The sequence below is a fragment of the Merops nubicus genome, unplaced genomic scaffold (genome assembly GCF_000691845.1).
Source record: "Merops nubicus isolate BGI_N331 unplaced genomic scaffold, ASM69184v1 scaffold43662, whole genome shotgun sequence".
In the NCBI taxonomy this organism is placed as follows: domain Eukaryota; kingdom Metazoa; phylum Chordata; class Aves; order Coraciiformes; family Meropidae; genus Merops; species Merops nubicus.
Genome location: NW_008593660.1, coordinates 13469 through 24607, shown reverse-complemented (window position 1 = coordinate 24607; position 11139 = coordinate 13469). Strand labels below are relative to the sequence as shown.

Below are 11139 nucleotides of genomic sequence, written 5' to 3'. Positions count from 1 at the left end.
CTCCCCCCAACCCTGCCCCGAGGACTCTGACCCCACGGGCAGGAGAGGGAAGCCGAAGCAGGCGGTGCTGAGCAGCCGCCAGGACAGAGCCGGGGAGGAGCAGAGCAGGATGGACCCCGCCATGGAGCTGGCAGAGGACCCCAGGTGGGTGCCAGGAACCCCTGCGCCACTCTGCAGCTGGGCAAATGCAAGTTTTTGGAGCAGGGTTCTGGGTTATTCACTCTTTGGGAGGTGCCTGTGGGTGAGGCGAGGCAGGCAGGGTACCCTGTGGGGCTGGATGTCCCCAGGTCCCTGCCAGGTCTGGGCAGCGCTCCCCTTATTCTCTGCAGGTTCCCCCGTCCATTGGTGGAGATGCTGATCAGGAACCTGAGCGTGCCAGCAGCCTGCTTCTCCCTGCCACCCACCTCCCGGCAGCTGCTGTGGCGTAGGTGGGGGTACCAGGTGGCAGGGACCCTCCTCTTGCCACTGGCAAGAGCAGGACAGGGATGAAGGAAGCAGGGTGGTGGTGGCAGGTGCAGGCAGGGAGGAGCCCTGAGGAATGGGGAAGCAGCAAGGTGCTGCTGGGGTCTCATCCTCCCACCCCATAGCCCTGCCTGCGGGGATGGGAGCTACCCAGGGAGGGCTGGCACCAGGGCAGGTGACATGGGAGCAGCAGGCAGAAGCATCAGCTCTGGCACAGCCAGATGTGCCAAGGATGTGGCAAGGGGCTTCCCAAAGCTGTGGAGTGGTAGGTTGTGTGGCAGCTCCCCACCGCGGTGGCCCCAGCAGGGACAGAACAGGATGGAACTGGCTTCTCACCCCTCCCTGGCAGAGCTGGACACGGTCCAACTCATCATCATGGGCCTCGCCACTATCATGACACTGCTGTCTGTCGCAATCTTCGTGGAAGAGGCTTTCTACCTCACCCGCAAGATCCGCTGCCCCATCAAGATGAAGACCCTCTGCTGGAGCAGCTCGGCCCCCACGGTGAGCTGGGATGTGGGGCATCACCTGGGGGCTGCAGCCACCCAAGGGGTGCCAGCCCACGGGAGCGGGGAGCAGCAGTGTGCCAAGCTTGCGACTCTGCCAGGTTGTGTCAGTGGTCAGCTGCTTTGGGCTGTGGATCCCACGCTCCATGATGGTGGTGGAGATGGCTACCACATCGTGAGTATCACTTACCCTGGGGCAGGTGCATCAGAGAGCCCACAGGGCTTGACCTTCCTTCCTCCTCCTCCCCAGGTACTTTGCCATCTGCTTCTACCTCCTGATGCTGGTCATGGTGGAGGGCTTTGGGGGGAAGGAGGCATTGCTCAGCACCCTGAAGGATGTGCCCATGGTGGTCAGCACCGGACCCTGCTGCTGCTGCTGCCCCTGCCTGCCCCGAATGACCATGAGCAAGTAAGGGAAACCTGGGGTATGCCCCTACCCTGGGGAGGGCTTTGACCCACTGCTTCTGCTGGGGTGGAAGAGAAGACCCTGAGCAGGGGCTTGGGGACCTTGGGATGCTACTGATCTCTCTTGTTGTACCAGGAGAAAGCTTCAGCTGATGATGCTGGGGACTTTACAGTATGCCTTCTTCAGGGTGGTCGCTGTCTTTCTGGGGCTGGTGCTGGCCACTGATGGGAACTACAACCCTGCTGACGTGAGTGCCAGGGCACGGACCTGGGCAGGGTGGTGTCCTGGATGGGGAGCCTTCACCAGGCCTTGTGTCGCCCAGCAGCCCTGCCAGCCGGGGTGCCTATTCTGTGTGTGTCCCCCAGATCTCGGCAGAGAGCGTGGCCCTCTGGATCAACACCCTGGCTGGAGCCTCCACCCTCTTTGGGCTGTGGGCCTTGGGCATCCTCTTCCGGCAGGCCCAGCTGCACCTGGCTGAGCAGAACATCAGGGCCAAGTTCTTCTGCTTCCAGGTGAGCCCCTGTCCTGCCCAGCTCCCCCCTAGGGGAGGGGATTCTCTGGCACAAGCGGGCTGAGGCAGCGTGGAGGGAACTGGTGGGGCAGGAGCCACCGGCAGGCGCGAGCCCACCGGCAGGCGAGAGCCTGGTCCAGCTGTGGGACGATGGGGAGCGAAGGGCAGGAGCCTGGCAGCACCTCAGGTGTTGGTGGTTGCAGATCCTCCTCGTCCTGACGGCACTGCAGCCTGCCATCTTCAGCATCCTGGCCAACAACGGCAGCATCGCCTGCTCGCCGCCCTTCTCCTCCAAGACCAGGTCGCAGCGTAAGTCGGGAGCCGGGGAAGCGGCGTCGCACCCCCCGGCCGGGCCCCCAGCATGGCAGGGCACGGGGAACGGGCATGGTGGGTGAAAGCAGCTTCCAATGACCATCCTCCTCCTCCTCCAGAGATGAACATGCAGCTGTTGATCCCCCAAACCTTCATCTTGGCAGTGGTGGCACGGATGTACTACCGCAAGCAGGACGACAAGCCGGGCTACCAGCCCAGCAGCTTTGTGCCTCCAGACGCTGATGGCAAGGCGTGAGCAGGAAGGAGCAACCGGGGTGCCAAGGGATGGCGAGGCGAGGGGCTGGTGTGCCCCTTACAGCCACCTCCTCCGGTGCTGGGGAGCTGCTGGCAGCAGGACGCAGAAGGGAAAGGGCATCTTGCCATGGGGTGAAAGGGTCTGAAAGCCAAAAGCCACAAGCCAAAGGGATGCGTGAAGCCCCATCCAGCCTGGGGGGGGCTCTTGTCTCACACTGAATAAAGATGACTTTGTACCAAAGTCTTGCATTGATGACTGAGCTCAGATCATCTCCTGCCCAGGCTGAGCAGGAGATGACTCCACACAGGGGAGGAAGACTGAGCCCAGACCACTGCAGCCATGGCACAGTGCTGTCATGAGGTGCCCAACATCCAGCTGTGACACCAACCTCTGTATGCTGGCAGCCTGGGTCTGACAGCCAAGGCAATACCAGGGCAGTGGTGTTTCCTCCCGAGACTTCTGGGTGAGTCTGGCCCATCCATGGGGCATGTTATCCACAGAGCTGGCTGCTCCCAGCAGCACAGTGGGAGCATCCATACCTGCCAGCCTGTGGCCAGGCAAAGGAGGGAGCTTTGAAGCACCTTCACAACACAGGAAATTAGTTAATGCTGCCTTAACCTGCTGTGCCCAGGATCTGCTCCAGTAGCAGTATCTGCTCCTTGCCTACAACAGATGTGGGGACTGACAGGAGTGCTGATGGCTCACAGAAACCACTGGGTAATCCTTTGAGCCCCACTGAAGCACCTTCTCACTCAAACCACTGCTGAGATGGCAGGTGAGGAAACCACAACGGGAGCTGGCTGTGACAGGGTGGCAGAAGCGATCTGGCACAGACAGAGTGAAATAATTTTGCACTTATTTGGCTAAACATAAAAGCCAAAAACCCAACTCCAGAACAAGCCAGTAAGACACATGGTGTGCACACAGGCCCACACAGACGCCAGCAGAGCCAACACTGACCAGCAAGAGGCAGCTGGAAGGAGCTGCTGCTGTGTGGCTGGGGGTGATGGCAGGACTGGGTGATGCAGCACAGCCAGAGATGGGCAGCAGGTGCCAGATCATCAGCACCAAGACCAGAGCCTGCTGCCAGTCAGCGCCAAAGCTTCTCCTGATCTGCACCCTGGTGCCCTCCCACTGAAATACCTCTGGTCAGGGCAATATGTTAGGGAAGCAAAGAGTCAGAAAGCCAAAGCTCTCAACTTTGATTTGATTAATTTTGGGGAAAAAAGCAATTTTTACATCCCGTGAGGAAGGGGGAAAAGCAATTTAGAGCTTTTTGCAGGTGTCTGTGTTCAAAGTGAGACTGCTCAGCCAGAAGATGCATTGGTGATTCATTATGAGATTCCCAGATTTGAGAGGCTTCTGGCAACAGCACACGGCCACTACCAACCTGGCTTTCTAGGCACCAGTGGAAGCACTGGGACCCCGTGATGTCATGGGTTTGCCAAGAAGCAACACCCAGGCAAGCAGCAAAATACAGGACTCATTCTCCCCATCAGACCCAGCCCCTTACCTGGTACAGGTAGGAAACCCAGACTTTTACAGCAGGGAACCCTTGGCAGTAAGAAGCCCACCCTGAGGTCAGAAGGCAAGATGCAGGGTCAGTCCCACCAGTCACCATTACTGCCACCACTTTGTCTTGGCTGCTCCAGCACCTGCTTCTCTCTGGTTACAAGAACAACGACTGCACGATGAAGCCCCAACCCCCTACAGAATGCACAAAATCATGTCAGTACAGGTGTGTGCCACAATCTTCACAAGAGATTAAAGACATCTTACAGCTCTAAGCAATATGTTTTTCAAGTGCCACACTCTACCAGCATCCCTGGCACCTTCCAGCTTTGCCCTGCTGCTGCTCTTTGCCATCAGGTCTGGCTGCTGGTGCCAGCAGCCTCACATCCCAGATCTACAGAGGAACTTCTCAAAGGAGTTGACGCCTCTGGATTTAGCAGCATCAAACTCCCCATGTTCCTCAATGCACACTAGGAAAGTTTTATTTTTCCCCTCTAACTCTGACTTATTTCTCTTCCACATGCTGCTTCTGAAGAGTGTGGGTGTGTTAGGGGAGTGCAGGACAGCCCTCAAGCAGCAGCACTGGGCACATCTGCAGGTAACAAGATGTTCCTGGAGAACCTGACTCACGTGTTTTGCCCAAAGATGAAGCTCTGTCCTATTCCTGATAGGACAGGGCAGTGCTGGAGATGAGGCTGGGTCAGGAGACCACGAGGAAAAAAACAAAAAAAAAAAAAAAACAAAACCCAAAAACCCACCAAATTAAAAGAAAAAAAACCAACTAGACGACTCTGGGATTTGAGTGTCCAATTTAATTTAAGTGCAAGGAGGAAGCAGGGATTATTGGTTACAAGATACAGCTCTGTTATTCCAAGCTACATGTTAAACCATGGCTGGCTTCTTATGAAGCACACCAGGTTTTACAGAGAGACCAAAGAAACACATTAAGGTCTCTGCAGAAGAAACCACCATCCATAACACCATTGTTAGCCAAATTTACAGAACACTGTTGCATAACTTGTGTTTAAAACAGTAGTAAGGCTCTAAAGCAGCCTGGCCTTCGTGATCCGTCTCGGGAAAGCGACGCAACACCCGTATTGAGGGAAAGGTGAGGAAGGGAAGGTGGGGAAGATGAGGGAAGAGAGAATGTGGGTGATATAATGTAAGTGCTCCTACCACTCATAAAACAGGGGATTAACAACTGGCTTGTGCTAAGTGTCCGTTACTTGCTCTTTACAGCTTAAAATCCATAGCAGCCAGCTACGCTCCCAGAGCCGTGCACATCCCTGCTGAGAGGTCCAAGTGGCAGATGAGGAATCCCCAAAATCCTCTTTCCCATAACAGCTCTGGCCTCCACAGAAGCACCTTTGGGCAGTGTGACAAAAGGATCAACAAGACAAAAGCTGGAAAGAAGCAGCAGCTTGCTCCTACCGTGGGGCTCCTGTGTCCTCTGGAAGCATCCTACCCTCCAGAACCTGGGGCACCACTTGACGCTTTGCCCCCTGCACCCGCTGCTCCCTGAGCCCCGTATCTTGCTGTGAAGACCTCCTCGTGTACTGCTGACCAGGCTCTGAGCTGTCCTCTGCTCCCAGCATCATGGGAGGATACAGGCAACTCAGCCCAGCAGCTCCACCCAGAGACAACGGGTATCACAGGCAAATCCAAACAGAAAAGCAAGCAGGAGCCTCCCGGCTATGTGACAGTGAGTCCAGTCCCTCCCAGCGCTGGTTGCCAGGACAAAGCACAGTGACCTGCTCTGTGCAGAGGCACGCAGCACGGCGAGGGCAAATGCCCGCGTGGAGCCAGAGGCCACGAAGCTCAGCGTTTGTTACAGACACAACAGCCAGCACCACGCGGACCACGGTTTCAAACAAGAAGACATTTAAAAACTTAAAAAGCTGCAGCACTCTCTGGTGCCCTTTCTGGCCTGCCTCAAGGAGCGGGGTAAGTGGGTACGGGCGTTGCACGAGGCAGCTTCACTGCCACACGGGAACGGGACCCTTCACTGGGCACGACGCGCCGGCACCTGCCCGGCCACCCACAGCAGCACGGGCAGCACGGCAGCTGCACGAGGCCACCTCCTGCCATCAGAGCAGCGGCTCCACGGTGCCAGCGAGGCCAGGACTGCTCCAGCCCTCTGAGCACAACGACTGCGACACAGACACGCACAGAGCACGGCGCCGAGGGGCCGTCTGGACAGAGTAAAACTTGTTACACAGCAAAGACCGGGACAAGGAACTTCTCGAGGAATACACGCGTTCACTTCCTACCTGGGCTCTCACACGCCCAAAAATGCACAGACAGAAAGCGCCCTGAAGCAAAGATTCATTCTCTTCTCTCCAACAGCCACCAAGGGCTGAATTTTAGCTCAAGATTTAGGAGTCTTGTTAAGATTAGCTGGAAAGGCCTTTCCCCCACAGCCCCCATACAATTTGGAGCTGTGAATGCTGCGTTTACGGGGCACGCAACTCTGTGGTGCTGTGAGTTCTTCCAGGGTGTAACTCCTGTGTGCTAAGCTGGTGGCCCCCACCCAGCACGTCCTCACTGTGACACACTGGGAAGCCTGGCTAAGAGGTGTGCGAGCACTACAGGGTCTGCTGAAGAGATTCCTATGGGCTCCAGTGCAGTAGAGATGTCTCTGTTTCCTAGAAGCCTCCTCACACCACTGCTTGCTGCGTGCTCTCGAGGTCACGCTGGTTGAGGAACCAAGGGGTCTTTCCTTTGGCAGCGGCACAGTTACTGCCTGGGGGTGAGGGGAATAAGACAGAGGAGCTGAAGGGAAGAAGAGACAGATAGGTCTTTCCACTCTCCCTCTTGTATGGAGGGTTAACAAGGGAAAAGAAACGGAAACGACAGCCACGCTCGAGTGCTATTCTATGCGTGTTAAGAGTATCTTCTTAAAAAATAAAACCCATCTTCTCCCTCAAAACCACTAGAACGTAAACAATAAAAAGGGGATTTGGGGAGGAGAGGGGAGAGGAGGTTTGAATGTGCTTCCAGGCAGCAGCCCTTGCTAAGAGTAGCGGGTGCCTCCAAGGCCCCGTGCTCACCGTCAGCCCTGTTCCTATGGCTCCCTTGCTCATTTAGAGTTCCCCAGTGGGTCTGGACTTTGGATTCGACACTCAGCGGTTTGCAGCACATCCCAGCTGGCAGCTTAATCCTCTTCATCCTCACTGATGTCGTAGGTGACTGCAGACTCGTTCCTGGAGCGGTTGGCAGGTGAGGAAGGAGGAGTCTTGGTTGAAAAGGGCCAGCGGAAGGAGGGAGACGGGGAGCGGTCATGTGTGGGGCTACTGCTGGGACTCTGCTTTGGGCTGATGGCCTGCAGCATCCGGCCCTTGCCCTCCTTCAGCATGTGTTTCTAGTGATGGAAGCAGGAAGACAGTCAGCATGGCTCAAACAGCGACGGGCATGGACACTACTTATAGCTCAGGGAGCATTCTGAGTTGTCTCTTCAATGCTCTGTGCAGTGTAAGAGCTGAAGAAGCCCAGACATCACTCTAGGCTTTGGAAACTGCATACAGTGTAAACACCACCCCCTTGCAAGCACCCCCAACATGAAGTGCCTGTGATATTTGTCCAGCAGCACGGGAGAGCCTGGCAAAAACAAGTAGCTTCAGACTCATCCCAGGCCAGTGACAAAGTGCCTACCAATGTCTTGGCTGTTCAGTGGCCTGCATGACACAAGCTGGAGTTTACAGGCCAGCTTGTGGGACACAGGGACTTTTCATGCTACAACCGTAACTGGCGCTACCCAGAGGCAAGGGTGAAGGCTCCCTGTAAACAGGCTGCCCAAGCCTGGGACAACTTGTCTGGAGATTGGCAGCACATCAAACACTGCAACGAACTGCAAACGTGGGCTCCAGAGGCCCTACAATGACTGCCAAGCTCTCCAACATCCCCTTTCCCCAGAGCAGCTCCTTACCAATGCGCCTTCTGGGCCAAACATCTCCAGGAAGTTGCCGATGAACTCCCGGGACTTCTCTTCCCACTTCTGAATGAGATCAATACTCTTCTCCTCCACTTTTTGGACAAATTCCTTTGATTTCTCCTCTACATCCTTCACTCTCTTTTTCACCTTATCCACACGCTCCTGGAGGTGGTATTTCTTCTCCTGTACAGTAAGTGTTGGATCAGAATACAGCTCACCAGATCTGAGTGGCGACCACCTCTGCTCTGTGTTATTATGCTCAAGTGGTGCTTAAGCCTCAGCATCTCCATTAGTCTTGTGACACTTCTCCTTCACTTCAGTGACACTTCTTCCCTAGACTAAATGGCAGACATAGTGGGGCTGTGAGATGCTTTATGGCAGACCTCACCACAGCACACAGAGTAAGACTAAGTCCAGAGAGAAACACTATCTAATAGGAGTGCATGGAAGAGGGAAATATTTATACAACATACAGATTAGGTTTGAGTGACTTGCTGTGGGTCTCTTTGCATATCATGATAGCACAAGTCTTTCTTCTGAGTGTTTTTAAACAGACCCAGACTTACATGCCAAAGAGAGGCCAAGCAGCCATCCTGTTTCATTTTTGTATTTGATTGCACTTTAAAAAATAGGCATAATATCTCAGTGATGAAAATCCAAATGTTTCCTACTTCACTTCCAACATCAGAAGTGCCCTATGCTACGTACTCTGCTTGTGGGCTAGGGCTGCTCAGTGCTGGATCAGAGCATCTCCTTCTCTCCCACCCAAGCACTGCTGCTGCTGCAGCTCCAGGAAGGGAACAGTGACAACATGATCAGATTGTATCCTAATGAATTACTCTACCTTAACAAAGTGGCGAGGGAAGAGGAGAGAGATGAGGCATGGCAGCTGCTGCCAAGAGCAACCCAAGCCTCACTCAATTCAAGAAAACACACTTTGCTACACACCCTATCTCCAGCTCTTTCAGCAGGTAAAATGTCACCGAGACATCTCTGAGAACAAAGCAGCATTAGCAAAACCCCAGTTCCTCTGGGCAGCTCCCAGAGGCAGTTTCAGGGTCAGAAGAAGTGAAAACAGGATGCCGCTTTGGTGCAACTGCTTAGCTCTGCACACCAGCCTTTTACTGGCATATCGCAGGACTGCGCTACCACTAGACAAGACTCTACATCTTCACACTCTGTAAGGTTCTGCTTCATGTGGCTTGTGGTGAGACATGCTTGGACTCACGTTTATGAAGCTGACGTTGAGCTCTTTAGCTGTGTAGCCTCGCTGCAGGTTCCGTCTGGCGTAAACATCATAGTCCCGCACGATCCGGGTGATGATGTCCGATGTCGAGATCCCCTCCGTCCTCTGAGTTGGTGCAAACATGCCTAAAGTTAGGGAACAGGATCCAGGACAGCTGTAGCAAGACACGGGGCAAAAAGCTGCTGCCAACTCTACTGGGATACAGTCTCTCCTGTCAAGAGCTCATTTCCTAACTATCCTCACACCACCATGTCTTTGTCCTTGAATGTACAATTCCAGGGTCCTATCTGGGACTATAAGGAAGACCTAAGTAAGACCAAAGCATGTCAAAACTAAGTAAAAATACCATGTATTCCAACGAGAAACTCTTCACTTTACCCAATTTAAAGACTATTGACTGCATGAAGAATAGTGTGGTGACAAGGACAGGACAAGTGGTTCTACAGTTTAGTGAGCAGAAATATAACAAGCTCTGGGGTTTGGACAGATTGAAATAAGCTGCATCCCCATTGAGTTTTACAGCAAACAGAGGAGCCACTTTGCCAAGTTCACAGGACTGTCCACTTGTAAGAATCTGTGAGGCAAACCATAGTATTTTTTTCAAAAGATTAATACAATCACAATAACTAGATTGTGGAAGTAGGAATTAATGCTGGGCAAGGCTTGGCCTGAGAGAGGGAACAGTCATAACCTTACAAAGCAGGGCCTAAAACTGGACTGTGTCCTGTCTTCAGAGCGTCTTGGCCAGACCTTCTTCCCAGAGGGGAACTGTCACTTCCCTAGGCATAATCCTGCCATTCAGGGGCACAGGAGAAACTACAGCAGATCTTCGACAGGAAGCCCTGGAGCAACTGACCTAGACTCACCTGCTTCTTTTATATGCTTGTAAACATCATCACTGCCAGCAGAGGAATAGGGGATGTCATCATGTGCGACAAAGTCAATCTGAAAATGAAGAAATCAGAGGGAGTGAACATTCTATCTTGAACATGTTTCCGTCAAAGGATTCTAATGTTTTGCTCAACATCTCCGCGCAGAGGTGTGACAGAGCACAGCAAGACACCTCCCTCTTAAAAAGCTACATAAAGCAGTCCCAAGTTCTTACTGGCAACTGTGTAATAATTGTAAGCACACACCAGAGAGGAAAGGCTGGGACTAAGGACACAGCTGGTTTGAGCTCCACAGAGAAACAGCTTGATCAAAGCAACAAGGGCAAACTAAGCAAACTCCCCTGGAGACTCCTTCACCTCACACAGCAGTTCAACAGATGTTAGAGATGCCTTTCGCTTTATCTTACCGACTGATAAAAGACTCTCAAGACAGCTTGCCTGGTCTCCTGCTGCAGGGAAGCTGATGTAGATCTAAGCTGTTCCTGCTGTAAGCAGGAATTTGGACCAGATGCCCTCCAGAAATCCCTTCCAACCCATGTCATCCTCTCCCTACTGCATTTCACACCAATCTGTAACCAGTGTCGGTCAAATCCTCCTGGAATAGCGAGAACCCTGTCAGGCTTTTTCACCATGTCACAATCTCTACCTTATTTTAACATCACCTGCCAGCTCAGGAAATGCTTCTAGTCTCCCAAAAGACCCACTCAATCCCCATAAGCCAGTTCATTCTATATTTAGAGAAGTTTCAAGAGAAATGGGTTGCTCAAGCAGAGGTTACCCCCACGGATGAACCCCCACAGACAGAGGCTAATCAACATTCGGAACAGATCAGTTGTCCCAAATTACCCTGTGCTCTGCCAGGAACTCCGGGGTGAGCGTCCACGGCGCGTTTCTCAGCACTTCATCCACGTAGCGGCAGTGCTGCACGGCGTCATAGCGCTCGTTTTCATTCATTACTGTGAAGCCCTTGAAGTTGTGGGTTAGCTCATCGCTGCAGACTGAAGAAACAGGCAGAAGAGTGAGCCCGAGGTCCTTACCCTATGCTTCACACTAAAAGGACCTTGCACACCCCCCTCTAAACCAGGCAATGCCAGCTGCTGACAGAGG

General features: G+C 53.6%; 2 protein-coding genes across 2 annotated transcripts in view; one reads left to right on the top strand and one right to left on the bottom strand.

Moving 5' to 3' along the window:
• The first annotated feature begins 109 nt into the window (after positions 1–109).
• Positions 110–2453, top strand: SLC51A (solute carrier family 51, alpha subunit). Its single transcript, XM_008935506.1, has 9 exons — positions 110–144; positions 330–424; positions 812–966; positions 1070–1143; positions 1219–1377; positions 1510–1621; positions 1740–1886; positions 2089–2194; positions 2317–2453. The coding sequence occupies exons 1-9, from the start codon at positions 110–112 to the stop codon at positions 2451–2453; spliced, it is 1020 nt and encodes a 339-aa protein (XP_008933754.1).
• A 4596-nt stretch (positions 2454–7049) lies between these two features.
• PCYT1A (phosphate cytidylyltransferase 1, choline, alpha) overlaps positions 7050–11139 on the bottom strand; it is an 11391-nt gene continuing 7301 nt past the window's right edge. Inside the window, exons 5-9 of the mRNA XM_008935505.1 lie at positions 10879–11030; positions 10009–10087; positions 9125–9267; positions 7891–8079; positions 7050–7326 (exon numbers count right to left, since the gene is read on the bottom strand). Coding sequence (XP_008933753.1) covers positions 7120–7326; positions 7891–8079; positions 9125–9267; positions 10009–10087; positions 10879–11030 — 770 coding nt within the window. The 3' untranslated portion in view covers positions 7050–7119. The remainder of the gene's footprint in view (positions 7327–7890; positions 8080–9124; positions 9268–10008; positions 10088–10878; positions 11031–11139) is intronic.